The sequence below is a fragment of the Dasypus novemcinctus genome, chromosome 1 (assembly GCF_030445035.2).
Source record: "Dasypus novemcinctus isolate mDasNov1 chromosome 1, mDasNov1.1.hap2, whole genome shotgun sequence".
NCBI classification, from domain to species: Eukaryota; Metazoa; Chordata; class Mammalia; order Cingulata; family Dasypodidae; genus Dasypus; species Dasypus novemcinctus.
Window position 1 is genome coordinate 152,342,394 of NC_080673.1, and position 19,508 is coordinate 152,361,901.

General features: G+C 37.6%; 1 protein-coding gene across 1 annotated transcript in view; it reads left to right on the top strand.

Moving 5' to 3' along the window:
• PDCL2 (phosducin like 2) overlaps nt 1-19,508 on the top strand; it is a 65,864-nt gene that overhangs the window by 36,650 nt on the left and 9,706 nt on the right. The window contains exons 4-5 of the mRNA XM_012525989.4: nt 10,808-10,951; nt 18,166-18,374. Of these exons, the coding sequence (XP_012381443.1) occupies nt 10,808-10,951; nt 18,166-18,374 (353 nt within the window). The remainder of the gene's footprint in view (nt 1-10,807; nt 10,952-18,165; nt 18,375-19,508) is intronic.

Genomic DNA, 19,508 nt, shown 5'->3' on the forward strand with positions numbered 1-19,508 from the left:
ACAAAACTGGGAGTAGTTATGCTTACATCAGATGCTTTTAAAGCAAAATTGTTATTAGCAACAGGGAAGAACATTATATATTAATAAAAGGGGCAATTCACCAGGAAGAAATAATAATCATAAATGCATATGCACCTAAACAGGATGTGCTATATTTCATGAGGCAAACATTGGCAAAACTGAAGGGGCAAATTGATGTCTCTACAATAATAGTTGGAGACTTCAATACAGCGCTCTCATAATTGGATAGAACACCTGGGCAGAGGATCAATAAAGAAACAGGATTTGAATAATATGATAAATGAACTATCCTAATAGACATATACAGACAGTACATCCCCAAACAGCAGGATATACATTCTTCTCAAATGCTCATGGATCTTTCTCCATAGACCATATATTGGGTCACAAAACAGAGCTCAATAAATTAAAGAAGATTGAAATTATACAATACACTTTTCCTGATCATAATGGAATAAGGGTGAAAATCAACAACAGACAGAAAAGAGAAAATTCACAAATATATGGAGATTAACACATTCTTAAATAATCGGTGGTTTAAAGAAGAAATTGCAAGAGATATCAATAATTATTTCAAAAATGAATGAAAATGAGAACACAACATATCACAATCTTTGGAATAAAGTGAAGACAGTGCAGAGAAGGAAATTTATAGCTCTCAAAGCTTACATTAAAAAAGAAGAAAGAGCCAAAATCAATGACCTAACGACAAAGCTGGAGGAACTAGAAAAAGAGCTATTTGTATAGCAAGGAGAAGAAATGGAACAACAAAGACCAGAGCAGAAATAAATGAAATTGTGAACAAAAAAACAATAGAGAGAATTAAGTAAACCAAAAGTTGGTTCAAGAAGATAAACAGGAATTCATGTTTCTCAATTATTGAGCACCTGCTTCCCATGTACGTGGTCCTGGGTTCAATCCCTGGTACTTCCTAAAAAAAAAAAAGATTACTAACAAAACTGACAAACCCTTGACTAGACTGACAAAGAAAAAAAGAGAGAAGTTGCAAATAAAATAAAAAATGAAAATGGGGACATAAATACTGACCCCACAGAAATAAAAGAGATTATAAGTAGACACTATAAACAAGTGCACACCAACAAACTAGACAATGTAGATGAAATAGAAGAATTCCTAGGAGTAAACAAACAACCCACACTGACCCAAGAAGAAATAGAAGACCTCAACAAACCAATCACAAGTAAAGAGATTGAAACAGTCATCAAACAACTCCCAAAAATGAAAAGCATAGAACCAGATGACTTCACAGGTGAATTTTACAAAGCATGCAAAGATTTAATAGCAGTCTTACTGAACCTCTTCCAAAAAAATTGAACAGGAAGGAACACTACCGAACACATTCTGTGTAGTCATTATCATCCTAATACCAAACCCAGATAAAGCTATTACAAAAAAAGAAAATTACAGACCCACTTCTATAATGAATGTAGATGCAAAAATTCTCAACAAAATACTCAGTCAAATTCAGCAACACATTAAAAGAATTGTTTATCATGATCATTTGGATTTTATACCATGTGAGCAAGGGTGGTTCAACACAAAAAAATCAATTAGTGTAATACACCATATTAATAAATCAAAGAAGAAAAGCCACATGACCATCTTGATTGATGGAGAAAAGGCACTTGTCGAAGTACAGCATTCTTTCTTGGTAAAAATATTACAAAAGATAGGAATTCAAGGAAACTTTCTCAACATGATAAAGGGCATGTATGAAAAACCTACCGGTAACATTATACTCTATGGTGAAAGAGTGAAGGCTTTCCCATTGAGATTGGGAACAAGGCAAGGATGCTCACTGTCACCACTGTTGTTCAATATACAGCTGGAGATTCTAGCTAAAGCAATCAGGCAAGAAAAAGAAATAAAAGGCATCCAAATTGGAAAGGAAGAGGGAAACGGACTTTGGCCCAGTGGTTAGGGCGTCCGTCTACCATATGGGAGGTCCGCGGTTCAAACCCCGGGCCTCCTTGACCCGTGTGGAGCTGGCCCATGCGCAGTGCTGATGCGCGCAAGGAGTGCTGTGCTACACAGGGGTGTCCCCCGCGTAGGGGAGCCCCACGCGCAAGGAGTGCACCCATAAGGAGAGCCGCCCAGTGCGAAGGAGGGAGCAGCCTGCCGAGGAATGGCGCCGCCCACACTTCCCGTGCCGCTGACGACAACAGAAGCGGACAAAGAAACAAGACGCAGCAAAAAGACACAGAAAACAGACAACCGGGGAAGGGGAGGGGAATTAAATAAATAAAAATAAATCTTTAAAAAAAAAAAAACAAATTGGAAAGGAAGAAGTAAAACTTTTGATATTTGCAGATATGGTCCTATACCTAAAAAGTCCCAAAAAATCTACAACAAAGCTGCTACAGGGGCTGGAAAATGAATTCAGCAAGGTGGCAGGATACAAGATTAATATGCAATAATTATTAGTGTTTCTATACACTAGTAATTCATAATCTGAGAAGGGAGACAGGAAAAAATTTCCACTTACAATTGTGACTAAAAGAATGAACTATTTAGGAATAAACTTAACCAAGGATGTAAAGCACTTGTACTCAGAAAACTACAATGCACTGCTAAAAAAAATCTAAAAAGACCTAAATAGATGGAAGAATATTCTATGTTCATGGATTGGAAGACTAAATATCATTAAGATGTCACTTCTACTCAAATTGATATACAGATTCAATGCAATCCTGATAAAAGTTCCAGCAGCCTTTTTTTAAATAAGTGGAAAATTCAGTTGTCAAATTTATTTCGAAGGATAAAGGGGCCTGATTAGCCAGAAACATCTTACAATGAAGAACGAAGTTGGAGGACTATCACTTCCAGACTTTAAATCATATTACCTAACTACTATGGTAAGATAAATTCCATATGAGATTCCAAAGTATTCTAGATAATACTCTTTTTAACAGTAGTGTGTAGGTGTCTTCTCCCAATCTGTACCTACTATTTTCTCTTTTCTATGGTTTCTTTTGATGCATAGCTGTTTTTTTGTTTTTGTTTTTAGGAGGTACTGGGGTTGAACCTGGGACCTTGTACATGCGAAGCACGTGAACAACAACTGAGCTACATCTCCTATGCAATTCATGAGTTTTTAATACCTATTGAGTAAATCTATCCTTTTTTCTCTACAGTTTGTCCTTTTTTGTTCCTTACTTTAAAAATTCTATCCTATAATAAGGTCATACAGATAGTCTTCTGTATTATATTGTAACAGTTTTGCAGTTTTGTGATGCACATTTAATGTGAGTGTGTGTATGGGTGTGTGTGTTTTGGAAGGTAGGGAGTTTTTCTTATTTAAACAAAATAAACTTCTTTATGTATTTGCCTTTATTTCCTGTCTCTTGCACTGTACTCCTAGATTCAATTCTCTTCTTGCTGGTGTGCTTCTTTCAAGAGGATTGTCAAAGAGCATCTTTGGAAATAAACACCAGAGAGATGGCCCAAAGTGATGCCTTCTGAGAAGCGGTGGGTGGTCAGGAGGGGAGGGACTGCTCTTTTTGTTTTATACTTTTAGCTCTATTTGACCCTTTTGACAATTTTTGGCAGTTTTTTAATTTGTCATAAATTACATGTTTATGAGTCTGATTTCACATTCATTTTATGCATTCACCTTTTAGATCTTGCAGGAAGTAAAAAGTGGAGTTACAAACCAAAACAACAGTAGTACTGGCTTTTATATTTACCCATGTTGTTACCCTCACCGGAGATCCTTATTCACATGGCATCAATTTATTGTCTAGTGTAATTGTCTTTCAACCTGCAGAACTCTCTTAAGCATGTCTAGTTGTACTCCTAGTCTGCTAGCCCAAGAACAAAAAAAAAAAGGAAGAAAGAAAGAAGAAAAACAAGAAAAAAAAAAGTACTACCAGAAACAAAGCCCCTACCAAAAAAAGTGTACTCCCTCTCCAAATCTCTAGGTAAATGCTGATGGGGAGCCAGAAGCTGTTGCCGTCGAGGCCAAAACAGAGGTCAGTATCTATGGTGGTCCCTCAGGAATCCATTAGATCACTAAAAAAAAAGACAGCAAGGAAATCAACAAAAAACAAAGGTTTCACTGGCTTTTCATGTCCCAGTAGATGCTGGTGTGAATCCAGAAGCTGTTCTTTTCAGAGTATCAAAACCTAGATCACACTGGACCATCAGGGGTCTCCCAGATTTAAAAAAACCCACCCACAAAAGAGTTCACTGGCTCTTTATATCTCTGTGAATGCTGGTGTGAGGCCCAAAGCTATTGATGCCCAGAGGGCCAAAACTGAGGCTGAAACTGAGGCCAGCATTTGCACTGGGCTCTAAGGGACCTACCAGACAAGAAACATCCACGGACAGGAAAAAAAAAGATAACCAAAGATGGTGCATTTGCTTTTTTATGTCCTAGTGGATGCTGGTGGGAAGCCAGAAGCTGCTGCTGCCCTGACGGTTGAAACCTGGGCCAATATCTACTCTGTTCCTTCAAGGATCCCCCAGACTCGCCTTGAACTTCATTCCCAACTTTTGGAGGACGAGGTTTCCTCTGCCCACCCTGGCCCTGGCAGGCCACTCCTGGAATCCAGGCTGCATTTCTCTAGACACTGCTGATTCCACTGCTGCTGCAGTGAGGAATGGGGCTGGTTACTGGTATGCTTTCCTTTACAAAAGCTGACCTCCTGGCAGCCTCTCCCTTCCTCTGGCACTCTTGTGGTTGTTCTAAATGCCAGGTCTGGTTCCAGGGTTACCACCTAGTCAATTTCCATCTCTTTTTCCAGCTCATTCAATTTTTGTGGTGGAAGGAGTGATCTGTAAAATGTACTACTCTGCCATTTTGGCAAGGCAAATAATTTTTTAAATGAAAATACAAATTTCTAAAACTAACTCAGGAGATAGGAAAGCATAATGAGAAGATAGTCTACCCCATCATAGTTTTGTAGCTGAAATTTCCAACTTTCAAGGCATATAGATAGCCCCTATGTTTTTATAAAGATGGAAAGCTTACTGATTTATGGTATATGACTAATAAAACCGTTATTTCTTGCAGAAAAGGCTAGTACAGACTTCAGTCAATATTACCACCTAGAATAGACTTTAGTCAATATTATCACCTAGAATTTCTCTTGAAAATGTATACTCCTCCTGCTAAATTAACTTCATGATGATCCAATTACCAAAATTCAGACTGGGAAATTCTTCTGGATAAGCAATTTGGCTATCTGGTTTCCTACAACAAGCAAATTGCTGAATATCTGAAAAATTAACATTATTGACAGTGGGATTATATATTTTTACTCTTATGTTCTGCTGAATGTTTTTGTTTTTCCATCACTAAAAAGTTTTTTTTTAAACTTGAGGTCTCGACCTCAATATTACCTGTAATCTACTTTGTACATGGTATCTGGCACTGTCCACTCTTAGCAATTATATCTGCAGAAAAATATTGTATGACACTGTTGTGTTGATCACATTGTGATTCTAAATATACATCTCACTGGAATAATTGTAAGAAAATGGGGGGAAAATGAATTGAGGAGTATCTATGGAAAAGAGAGATTTAAGATACCTGAGAACCACTTATATAAATCTTATTTGGATACTCATTTGAATAAACACTTTTTTTTAAATTCCCCCCTTTGGGACTTTTTGTGTGCTGTCTGCTCTCTGCGTCCATCCTCTGTGCATTCCTCTGTGTCTGTATTTATTTTATTTATTTCCCTTCCCCCCCTTGCAGCTTGCTTGCTGTCTGCTCTCTGTGTCCAGCGCTGCACTCTTTGCATTTTTTGCTTGTCTCCCTTTTGGTTGCGTCACCTTGCTGAGTCGGCTCTCTGCAGTGGTTGTGGGCCAGGCAGCACTCCGCGGCACTTGCGGACTAGGCGGCTCTCCACAGCATGTGGGCGAGCCTGCCTTCACAAGGAGGCCCTAGGACGCGAACCCAGGGCCTCCCATAGGGTAGACGGGAGCCCAACTGATTGAACCACAGCTGCTTCCCTAAACACATTTTTAAAATGGTGACAATAGGGTTCTTTGAACACTGAAAAACTATTTGACTTTATCAAGGAATTGTCATTGATTTAAATGTGATTACATTATGTTATTAAACTTTTAAAAGAATTCTTTTTATAGATATATAGTGAAGTGTGTACAGATGAAATGCCATGATGTCTTGTACATGATTCAAAATGGTTCAGGAGAGGGTTGTTAGAGGGGATAAAGATGAAAGAAGGTTGGTCACGAATTAAAATCTGATGAAAATTGATGGAGGATGTGTACATGGTGGCTCTTATACTATTTTCTTTGTTTTTGTAAATGTTAATAATTCTCCATAATTCAAAGTTTAAAAATGCAAGTTCCTTAGACCAGCACCAAAAGATAATATTTGCTAAATGTGGGAATTTGAAGCTGTATTAGCCCCAGAAAACTGTGTCCTTAAATTTAATCCATTCATGTGGGTGAGATCCCATTGTAAGTAGGACCTTTCATGAGGTTACTTAAGTTAAATTGTGTCCCACCTCAATCAGGATAGGTCTCAATCCTAGTATTGGCATCCCTTATAAGAGAATGAAATTCAGAGACAGAAAGCCACAGGAAGTAAGAAGCTGAAATTAACAAAACCCAGGATAGAAAGGAATAACCAGGAGATGCCACCGTGTGCCTTGCCATGTGACACACAAGCCAAGGATTGCCAGTAGTCAGCCCCAGAATGCTAGAGTCTAAGGAGAAGGATGCCTTGATTTGGATTTGCTTTAGCCTCAAAACTGTAAACTAATAAATTCCCATTGTTGAAGCCTGCCCATTTCATGGTATTTACTTAAGCAACCTAGGAAACTAAAACAGTACATTTGGATTGGTTATTATGAATATGCAATTTTAGGAAGTACAAAGGTGATTCTCATACAGGATGTCCACATGCCGCACCTTGAAAAACATTGCTATAAACCATTCTCACTTGTGAAACATAAATGCAAAAATCTTAAATAAATATTAGCCAATAAAACATATATTAAAATAATAATATATAAATATTATTATGGTTTATCCAAGGAATGCAAGGATGAGTTGATGGTAGAAAATCTATTGATGTAATCATTGTTATCATCAGACTTACTAAGTAATTGTAACAACTCCAAAATCTCCCTTGTTTAACCCAAGAAAGGTTTCTTAATCGTAAGAGGAGGCACTAGAAAGCTCTCTTCCAAGCAATGACAAAGAATCAAGGCTCTTTCATAAGAGTCTAGCTACATCATTGCAGAATCCTTTATCTTTAGGCATGTGAAGCAAGGAGATGGTGTGAAAGATGGCATAGGACATTTTAGTGATGAGTCACAGAAATGACACATATCATTTTCACTTGGCTGTAATTCAGTCTCATGGTCCTAACCTAACTGCCAGGGAAGCTGGCAAATGTAGTCTTCATGTGTGAGCCCAGGAGGAGAAAACTAAATTGATGATCACCCAGTCAGTCTCAGCCATAGAGATCAAAGAGAGATACTATACATGGAAGTTTCTTTATTTGTATATTCCCACATTGAAACCCAAGTGTACTTTCCACCAAATAGCGATTTATTTTCATTTCTCTGTTGTTTCTTCGGATATAAGAACAGGGGAACCCGTAGCCTTTCAAAATTTTTCCTGTTCTTAAGAAGAAAATCTGTAGTCATCGTAATAGTGCATATTTAAAGCAAATTCCTCATTTAAAGCAAAAACAACAACAAACTTTTGAAAAATTATGAGCAAGCTAGAGTAAAAGAAACTTGCTTGGTAAAGACTTTAACAAATATCATTAAATGTTACTATTAAAAATGAGAAAATGGCAGACTCTATTGAACATCTTACTGTGTGTCCTAGCCAGTGCTTTCAGGCAACATAAGGAAATGAAAAATATATTTTAAAAAGAGGCAAAATGTAATTTTGCAGATGATTAGCTATAAAATTCAAGTGAATCACCTAAGAAATTTGTAGCTAGAAGGGTGAAGAAAAATCTGTTTATAAACCTAAACATATTCACAATATACTTTTGTGGCAGATAAGCTAAATTGGCTCTCTCTTTTTTTTTTAAGATTTTTTAAAAATTTACTTTTATTTTTCTTTATTTATCCTCCCTTTTCCCCAGATGGTTTTCCTGTCTTTCTGCTAATTGTTTGCTTGCCTTCTCTAGGAGGCCAAACCTGGGACCTCCCCCACAAGAGGGGCACACCCAACAGCTTGAGCCACATCCACTCCCTTTGGGCAGTGGCGTCTGCTGGCTTGTGGCCTTTGCTTGTTGTGATGGGGGTGGAGTCTAGCTCATTGCATGAGGGAGGCAGTCTCTGCTAGTCTTCTTTTAGGATGTGCCGGGACCAAACCTGGGACCTCTCATGGGGTAGGCAGGTGCCCAACTGGTTGAGCCACATCCACTTCCCAGATTGACTCTCTTGACACATGTCTCCACTTTTCTGGGTGTATGTTCCAGTACTGAAGAAACTATAAAACTGAAACTACATTTCTGGACTCTCTTGCAGTAAGGATAATGGATCTGCTTTAGGTTCTATTGGATACATTCACAAGAGACTTAAATTCAGAATTAAGTGAGGAAAAGAGGAAGAACACAAAGCATCCATTTTGCTGATACAATCTAGCACTTCCATCATGGTTTTTGAGCCATTCATCTGGTAGCTGTTTCTCAGGTTGTTTCTAAGGTGGTAGGTTCCTAGAAGCAATAGTAGCTTCCTAATTCCCAGAGTAGTATGATGCTAGGGCCAACAACTGGAAGAGTAGTTCGTGATTCCTCAGTTTCTGAATTATGCTAAAGAAAGCTAAAAATGTCCTCTTGGCAAAACAATTTTGCGTGTTGTTCTGGGAGTCATTCCTGGAAGCTCAGCCTAGAGCCTGCTCCTTCCGTCTTCCCTTGAGTTTGTAATGCTTAATTCCCCATATTAAGCTCTTTTCTGCTTAAAATAGCTGGAGGGTTTCTGTTTATGCAACTGAATCTCAACTGATAAAATTGTTAGTTGAAGAATGTAGGCCACTGGACAATGTGTCTTCCTGATGAGGAAACTAGCCTTTCCCCTCTTTCCTCCCCAGATTGTATTGTTATAAAGAGGAAACAGGAGGAGAAGGAGAAGGGGAGGGGAAATAGAAGTAGTTTATAATGGCGCCATTAAGTAGGACATGGCACGATCATTGGAACAAAAACTTATAGAAATCTCTGAAAAATACTAAGTCAATGAGATGAATTTGAGTGGAGTTAACAATAGTGATGCAGAATATTCATTGCATTCAAAGCAGAGCTCCCAAAGATCTGAAGATCTGGTCTAGTAGCAGAAAAGTTAAAGGACTTAGATGGGGATGACTGTTTGGGCATTCTCCTCCAGGCTTCATTTTGTTTGGATTACTTTCTATGTAAATTGAGGAATTTCACCTGACATGTTTCCAGTAAGACCAGGAAAAAAGGGAGGGAAAGTACTCCCAGCTAACTAAGTTATAGACTGTTAAACTTGCAGTCATGTCAGAAGCCATTTGGATTTGCTTTGTGAATCCAAGAATTCAACAACCAACTTATCAAGATATAAATATCAAAAGTTGTTTAACCAAATTTTAAGACTCTGTATGGATGAATAATTACCAAGAATAAATACCTAACATTTATTGAATGCTTACAATGTGTCAGACACCCTGCTAAGAAAGCTTAAGGAGATTAAATAATTTGCCGAAGGTCGTGGTGCTGGTAAGTGGTGGAGCTGGCATTTGATCCCAGGTTAGTTAGTCTGATCTTTGGGTCCAAGCTCATAATCACTCTCTTCTATTACCTGACTACCTGCAATAAATTTATATTTATAACAAGTAATTACACTAATTAACAAAGGCTTTGGGGAAGCAGATGTGACTCAAGTGATTTGGCTTCCGTCTATCATATGGGAGGACCCAGGTTTGAGCCCCGAGGCCTCCTGGTAAGGCATGCCTGTGTGGTGAGCTGCGCAGTGAGCCAGTGCCCACATGGAGAGCCAGTGCGCTCACCGACAGCCAGGCCCACGTGGTGAGCCACACAGCAAGATGATGATGCAACAAAAAGAAAGACAAAGGGGAGAGTCAAGGCAAGACACAACAGAAACCAGGAACTGAGGTGGCACAAGTAACAGGGAACCTCTCTCCACATCAGAAGTCCCCAAGATCGAATCCCGGAGAATCTTAGAGGAGAAAACAAAAAGAGAAGACAAAAAAAAAGGCTCAGAAGATCACACAGCAGATAGACACAGACAGCAAATCAACAGGGTGGGGAGAGGGGGGAGGAAAAAAAACCCAAAGGCTCTGGACTAAAGTTTAATTTAGCATGGTAGTTAAGAGCATACAATAATAGTACCAATTTCATAAGGTTTTGTAAGGATTAAATTAGTTAATGTAAAGCACTTAAAACAGTGTCTAACAATATAGTAAGCACTCAAATCTTAGCTATTATTCTTATGGATATTCCTCTGTATTAAGTATTTAACCTATAGATCAGAATTTGTTGACCCAGTATCTAAATAGTCTAAGGTAATTTCTCCCCCCCCCCATATCTAATTAAAACACTATATCTGATTAAAACCTAGTCTTAAAGGTAAATTTAAAACAGTCAGTAGCTTCTTATACTTTGCAATACCTCTGATACAAACTCGTACTTAGAGAAATTGGCGTTAAAAGACCATTAACAGCCATCATTCTTGGAAAATGTTCAATATGTGTGTACATTACATTGATTGCTTCTAATTGTTACCATGTATGGGGATAACCTTAACAATATGAAAATTTCTTATATAATTTAATGTCATTTTTTAATTAGAAAAAAACGGCTGCGGGAATGGAAGGCTCTTAAGGAAAGACAGAAATTTGGGGAATTAAGAGAAATTTCTGGAAATCAGTATGTGAAAGAAGTCACAAATGCAGAAAAAGATGTGTGGGTTATAATTCATCTATACAGATCAAGGTAATTACCATAGCATTTTCTCCAAATATAATACACTAATGTTTTAAAATATATATATTTCTTACCTTTAAGGTTCTATAAAGCATATAACAAAAGAGTACTCAAGAAAAGAAATATATGTATATGTACGTATACATAATTTTGGAGTTTTTGATAGTTATTGGCTTTGGGGATTAAACTACCTATTTTAAGTTATTTTCATTTCTAATTAAAAGAACATGCCACACTTAGAAAAGTAAACGCTCTTTGGCAGTTAATTTTTTACAAGACTTTTTATGGAAAAATTCAAAAGAGGAAAGTAGAAAGAATGATAAAATTTTCACCCCTAGTATCTACCACTTAGACTCAGCAATTTAGCATTTTGCCATTATTTATTTCATACTGTGTGTGTGTCAGTGTGTGTGTGTTTTTGCAGGACCATTTCAAAGTAACTTACACACAGCATGATGCTTTTCTCTTAAGTGCTTCACAGTATACATCTTCAAAACATAAGGACATTCTTCTACATAACCACAGTACTATTTTCACACCTAACGAAATTGATAATCCACTGATAGTATCCAATACCTAGTCTTTGTCAAATTTCCAAACTGAACTCAAAATGTCTTTTATAAATAATGTATATTTTTGATCAATGATCCAGTCAAGGATCATGCAGTGATTTGGATATATCATGTGTCTTAAGTCTCTTTGTTTTTCTTTATTAGAGAAAATGTATGTTTACAGAACAATCCTGCAAAAAATACAAGATTCCTATATACCACCCTATTATTAACACCTTTATTGGTGTGGAACATTGGTTAAAATTGATGATAACAATTTTATAATTCTACTATTGACTGTATAGTCTGTGGTTTAACTTTGGGCTCACTGTTTATGCAGTATACCTCCATGGATTAAATTTTTTTTTTTTATATATTACCATATCTACAATGTTTGCCCTTTTAATCACATTCAGGTGTATATTTCAATGCTGTTAATTATGCTCCCAATGTTGTGCTGCCATCGCCACCATCCATTGCCAAAACACTTCCATCATTCCAGATACGAACCCTGTACATTTTAAGCCTTAACTTCCCATTCCCTATCCCTACCCTGTTCCCCAATAATCTCTATTCTAGATTCTGACTCTATAAGTTTGCTTATTCTAATTATGTCAAATCAGTGAGATCATACAATATTTTTCCTTTTTGGCTTATTTCACTCAACATGATATCTTCAAGATTCATCCATGTTGTCTCATGTATCACGGCTTCATTCATTTTTATGGCTGAATAACATCCCATTGTATGTATATACCACATTTTATCAGTTCATCAGGTGATGGACACTTGGGTTGCTTGCATCTTTTGGCAGTTGTGAATAATGCTGTGAACATTGGTGTGCAATTATCTGTTCAAGTCCCTACTTTCAATTCTTTTGGGTATATACCTAGTAGTAGGATTGCCAGATCACATGGTAGTTCTATATTTAGCTTTCTGTATTCCAACTCAAAATGTATCAATGACTTATATATAAGAGCCAGATCTATAAAATTCCCGGAAGAAGATATAAGGAAGCATCTTTAGGATCTTGTGTTAGGCAAGTGTTTCTTAGATTTTTACTCCTAAAGCACAAGCAGCAACAGCAACAAAATAGGTAAGTGGGATCACATCAAAACTAAGAACTTTTGCTCCTTAAAGGACTTTATCATGAAAGGCAATCTGTACCATGGGAGAAAATATTTGGAAACCACATCTCTGATAAAGTTTTCATATTTAGAATATATAAAGAAATCCTTCAACTTAATAAAAAGACAACCTGTGTTAGGATTTAAGGGAAACTGAATCAACAGGAGATATCTGTAAATAGTATGAGATTTTATAAAATTCTCTCATGTGACTGTGGGGATGCACAGGTACAGATTCAGCAGGCAGGCTACAAACCAGGAGTTCCCATAAAGGTCCTTGATGAGTTCCTAGGAGACTTTGGCTATCCTAAGATGAGCTGGAAAATTCTCTCTGAATGTTGAAATCACTTCCTCTTTTAAGGCATTCAACTGATTGGATAAAACATCACTCATTGCTGACTACAGTCTCCCTGATTGATTGTAGATGTAACCAGCCATCTCTGCAGTAAACTCACTGATGAATAAAGTCCATATATGTCCTTGTATGACTGTTAGCCCAGTGCTTGCCTGACCAAACAAATGGGTACAATTGTCTGCCTGAGTTGACACATTTGCCTAACGATTACAACTCAGTTTTAAAAATGGGCCAAAGACTTGACATCTTAAGTCTCAAATTTTAACAGAACAATTTTCCCATGTTCTCCCCTTTCTCCAAGACAATTCTTAAAACGCCTGGTTGTATTAAGTGAAGCTCAAACATCCTCAGGCCTAACTAGCCTGGTATAACAGTTAAGTCTTATTAGTATCAGTAAATCAACTAGCTTATTTTTGCGTCTACCAAGGCTTTTGAACACTTGGAAAGCCCCCTCATTCCACTTATTTTTTGGAGTCCCCAAAGGGAGATTCTACATATCTTTGTGATACAGCTGTATTCCTCCTTTCCTGTTCCATTGCCTCCTTGGAATAGCTTCTCCTTACAAAGCTGCTTGAGAAAACCTCACCACTGACTGCCATCACGCGAATGCCAGCGCACATGTCCAGGATGGGAAACCCTAGTGCTGTCAAAGCTATAGCCCTTGTGAGAGAGGAGTAGTGCTGGGTCCTGGCACAAGTGGAGAGAGGGGACTTTCCTCAACCCTGTTCCAAAGTGGAGCTGGATGTTCACAGTATCACAAATCTCATAAAGATAAGCCCAATAATTTCTGGTGCCCACCCTTCTGACTTAGGACCACAAGCAATCCAGGGACAGAGGCCATGACATTGTTCTCATCTCAATCTCTGACTAATGAATTTCTTTTTTTAGTTCCCAGGTAAATGTACAGAACAACTTTATAAAAATTAGAGCCCTGCTGTGAATCACCTTATCAGTTCCCCAAATTTTGATAGGATCCATGCCCCATAAAAGGAGACATTAATTAATTAATTAAATTACTTTGAGACATTTTTACTGCAGCAAAAACTCTTGGTAGATTAATTTTTAAGTAGTCTTTTGTTTGTTTGTTTGTTTGAGATACTGGGACCAGGGACTGAACCTGGGACCTCGAATGTGGGAGGCCAGGTGTCAACCACTGAGCCATATTGGTTCCCCTGTGTTGGCTTCCTTATCTGTTTGCTTGTTGCTTTGCTCATTGTTTTTGCTTGTTGTTTGCTCATTGTTTGCCCTTTTATTTTCTTCTTTAGAAGGCAATGGGATCTGAACCCAGGGCCTCCTTTGTGGGAGGTGGCAACTCAGTTGTCTGAGCCACATCCACTCCCTCTAAGTAGTTTTAAAGCTTTAAAAAAAAGATCATATTCCTATTTTACCTAAGCCACATGTTTGATTTGACCAATATGTAAATGCTGCTGGTATTGGTTCCTCACAAATAAGCATGGGAACTACAAACATTTACAAAACTGGGATCTGTTCATGATAAATGTTAGATACTGAAGAAGTTCATTACATATATTTTTTGAGACCCATTATAATGAACAGAATAGCTAGTGCTTCTAAATGTCCATTTCATGGTAATAAAATTATTTAATGGTTATTTCAAGATAAAGTACTAATTTTGATAAATAGTTTTCAAAAATTAATAAAAGAGCTTGAATGTGTTTTAGTCTCAGCTAAGCTGCTTCAAATTGTCATATGCTTTGAAAATTAATTGACAATTAATTGAAAATTGGTGATTACTTATTGTAAATTAATTGACAACAACCTAAATTTATAACATATTGTAGCAGTTTGATATAGTTATGAATTCCAAAATTAGATATGATTATGTTTGTAAACTGGACTGTACCTGAGCATGATTAAATTATGATTAGGGCTTTGATTGGGCCATGTCAGTGAGGTGTTGATTCCCTGCCCCTTGGTGGGTGGGGACTCACAGATAAAAGGCATGGCAAAGGACAGAGTTGGGCATTTTTAATGTTGGAGTTTGATGCTGAAGTCTTAAGCTGGAACCCCAGTAAGTAAGCACACAGAGGAAAGGGAAGCAAGCCCCAGGAAGAGAGGAACCCTGAACCCAGAGAGAAGCAAAACTTGGGAAGAGAGGAACCCAGGAAGCCTGAACCCTGGCAGATGTCAGCTACTATCTTGCTCCAACACATGGAAATAGACTTTGGTGAGGGAAGTAACCTATGCTTTATGGCCTGGTAGCTGTAAGCTCCTACCCCAAATAAATACCCTTTATAAAAGCCAGCAGATTTCTGGTATTTTGTATCAGCACTCCTTTGGCTGATTAATACCCATATGTAATAGAAAATTATAAATATATAAATATATAAATTGTGTTATAAATATTATTTAGATTTATAAATGTCCTTTAGTTTTTAACAATGGGTTTACTCATAACTTTTTCATATTGTAACTGTTCAGTAGATTTGTTTCTAGCTGCCATCTGTATATTTTATAGGAGGCTGAGAATTTGTTTTAACTAGGCTCCTAAACTCTGTAACTTTAATGACTTCTTGCCATTTAATTCATAGAACTGAGCCACTTTTCCTTCAAATGAAGATTTGACTTGCTTATGGAGCATTGGTCAGAGGGTTCTAATTCTCCCTCAGCTTAGTGATACTCCTGGCTAAGCTTGAAGTCAGTCTTATTTCTGGTCTTATATAATCTTAAACCTTTGTCCATATTCTAATTTTGATCTTCTACATTATTCCTATACACACTTGTATATTTTGAACTTTAATACCATAACTAGGTCCTTAACTTGTTTCCTAATTTCTGAGGTCTCCCTAATATTTTACAGTTCTTCTGAGGATAAGAATTCTGGCCCCTGAACCCCAATACCAAGCTTCTTCCCTTACCACATGCTATCAGAACTATCTTCAGGAAGCCATTTTCTCCCTGCAGTGCAATTTGTTATGCCATACACTCTAATTCCATACATTTGATTGCCACCACCAATGCCTACCTACCTTCTGCCATTCATACAACCCCACAAGTATCTGTCATACCACTGACTCAGCTCTCATTCTGACAGTAATGACAAAATTTCTCTGCATTAGATATTAATGGATTCACTTCACCTATTCAGCGAAAATTTGAACTTATAAAGTCGATTTATTATTACTTTGTGAGGAAAAAATGACATTTAAGTTAGGCATTATATGCTCTCCTAGGATTATTTTTAGGATCTGAGGGCCAACCACTAAAATGAAGCAGTGTCTAGGTTTGTTGCAGATTATAATGATTATAGTGATTTAAAAACTGTATGGAGGGGAGAATGAGGGAGGGAGACAAATATAATATCTTTTTGGTGCAATGGATGAAGTCTACTGTGTAGAGTAAAGGCACTGAAAAAGGAGTATCATTTCTACCTTTGGTAGAGGGAAGTATGAAATGTTTTATAGAGTAAGTGATTTTTGGTCTTAACCTCAATAAAAAAGAAAGGATCCCTCAGGTTTATAAGGTTGGAAGAAATAGGATGGATGGGATATTTTGGATGAAATATAAAGGTACATAAATTAGAGGTATCATGGTGCTTTGGGGGAAGTTAAGTAATTTGGTCTGACCGAAGCATAGCGTAGCAGGCTGAGAATAATGCTGGAGAGGTAAGCAGGGGCCAGACCATGGAGAGCCTTGAAGGCTGGCCACACTGAGGAGTTCAGCCTTTACCCTAAAGGCAGTGAGGAGCTACTTAAGGATTTTAAGTTTGAGGTAAGAGTGGTTGTTACATGATGAGATTTTCATGCTAAGCTCCCTTTGCCAGCTGGGTCAAGGATGAATTTGGGGAACAAGTCTTAAACAGAGATAATTTAACAGAATCTGATGCAGCTTAAATAAGAAAGGAGAGGAGTAAGGTTATGGGCAAAGAGAGAAGATAGGTATGAGATAATACAGAAGTGGAATCAGTATGACTTGATCACCAATTAGGTGCTGTGGAAGAAAAGGTGATTTTTGGATTGAGTGTCAAACTAAGAAAATACAGGAGAAAGATCAGATTTGGGGAGGTGTGGTGGTAGTGGCATTCATCAGCTGTTATGTCATCAGAATGGTAAGACAGCCTAGTGAATGTGTCTAGAATGAGAAGAGTGTCCAGGACATAGTCATAAGGAACCTCTACATTTGAAGCACAGATGAAGAAGGAAGTCGGAGGGGTAAAAAGGAAATTAATAAAAAGTGTTATCACAGGAAGCCCAAAAAGGAGAGAGTTTCAAGAAGAAGGGTGAAGAGAACATAGAAACTTTTATGTTTTAAAAAATCTGGTTTGTAAACAGAGGAGAGGGTAGTTATTAGAAGGGGATACAGAATTGTAAGAGAATTTTTTTTTTAAAGATTTAGAAACTTGAATGTATTTATATAAAGTGTAGAAAAGAGCTTTTGGAGAAGGAAAGATGGAGAAAATGGGAAATGAAAGAAATAGAATAACCAACAAAGACAGGTACCAGAGGATATAAAAGGAGTATGGGATAAAGAACAGGTGAATAAGTGATGGACTAGGAGGAAAGGAACTAGAATTTTTCGACTGAAGAATAGTGTAATGGGAATTAAATGATAGAACAGAAAAAACTGGGAGTTTTGGCTACACTTCCAATCAATTTTAAATTTGCAAGAAGGACTAGACCTGGATAATGGGGACCCAGATGTGGCATTGAAGTAGGATGTCAAAGAAAAGTGGGGGTGAAGATTGTTGGAGTCAAGAAAGTCAAGGAACTTTGAGTCAAGTAGCTATGAATGTGATATTCTCGTTATGTCAAGATAAACCCATGATGGTGGTAAGTATTAGGATTCCCTGGTTTTAACTCAGAACTGCCAAGTATTCCCTAGAAGAGCCCTGTTTTTTCTAAGCATACAAAGTGGGAACTGGCTTGAATTAAACTGATGCTAACTCAGATGTGGTTTCCCTTCGTTAGGCATCACATCCCCAAGGCAGTAAGTTTCACTCCTGGGTTATAATGGTATTTGCAGTAAAAAACAACAACAAAACAAAACCCAGGGGTGCTCTACAGTTCAACACTACTAGAGATAACAATAGAGGATGATAATGATATGTGCTTACATGTAAAGCTATCTAAAGATGTATTTTTGCCAAGGATGTATTTCATTTATTTTGTTATACTGAAATGAGTAGTCTGATGTTTTTAAAGTTACATGTGTACGACTTCTCTTTTTTAGCATCCCAATGTGCTTGTTAGTTAACCAGCATCTTAGTCTCCTGGCAAGAAAGTTCCCAGAAACGAAATTTGTTAAAGCTATCGTGAATAGCTGTATTCAACACTACCACGACAATTGTTTACCAACAATTTTTGTTTACAAAAATGGTCAGATAGAAGGCAAATTCATTGGAATTATAGAATGTGGAGGAATAAATCTCAAGATAGAAGGTAATGATGTTATTCTTAAAATTTGATTATAAAAATAACATGTGAAAACTTCCATAAATTAACAAGTATCATGAAAGTTTATTTAAAGTGTAAGGTTTCATCTTTGCTTCTACTATCTTTCTATATATGCCTCATATTAATTTCCTTAAAATAATATTTTTTTTCATTTAAACATTTTATTGGGGAGCAGATGTGGTTCAAATGGTTGAGCACCTGCTTCCCATCTGAGAGATCCTGGGTTCATTCCCTGGTGACTCCTAAAAATGAAAACAAATGAAAAAGCCAACCCATGGGAGCTGATGTGGCAGTGTTTGAGCATTGGCTATGTACGTATGTGATCCCAGGTTTAATTCCTGGCCCTTGTACCTACAAAAAAAAAAAATTATTGAAGTATATCATTCAAACATGAACATATGTAAACAATAAGTATATAGTAAAAGTTGTGAACTTACAAAACACACATGCATATCATCTTACAGAGCTCCTCCCATACATTACCCCACTACCAACACTTTATATTGTTGTGAAACATTTGTCACAAACTGTGAAAGAGCATCGCCAAAACATTACTACTAAACTATAATCAATAACTTACGTTTAGACCAGGCGGCGGACTTGGCCCAGTGGTTAGGACGTCCATCTACCACATGGGAGGTCCGCGGTTCAAACCCCGGGCCTCCTTGACCCATGTGGAGCTGGCCCATGCACAGTGCTGATGTGTGCAAGGAATGCCCTGCCATGCAGGGGTGTCCCCCACGTAGGGGAGCCCCACGCGCAAGGAATGCACCCCGTAAGGAGAACCACCCAGCCCGAAAGAAAGTGCAGCCTGCCCAGGAATGGCGCTGCAAGATGACGCGACAAAAAGAAACACAGATTCCCGTTGCCGCTGACAACAACAGAAGCGGACAAAGAGAAAGACGCAGCAAATACACACAGAGAACAGACAACGGGGGGCGGGGGGAATAAATAAATAAATAAATCTTTTTTAAAAAATTGGGTTGTTTGTAATTTGTAGGATTTCTTTATATATTCTGGATATTACATCCTTGCCAGATAGGTAGTCTCCAAATATTTTCTCTCATTTTCTAAGTTGTCTTTTTATTTTCATGATTAAGTCCTTTGGTGCATAAAAGT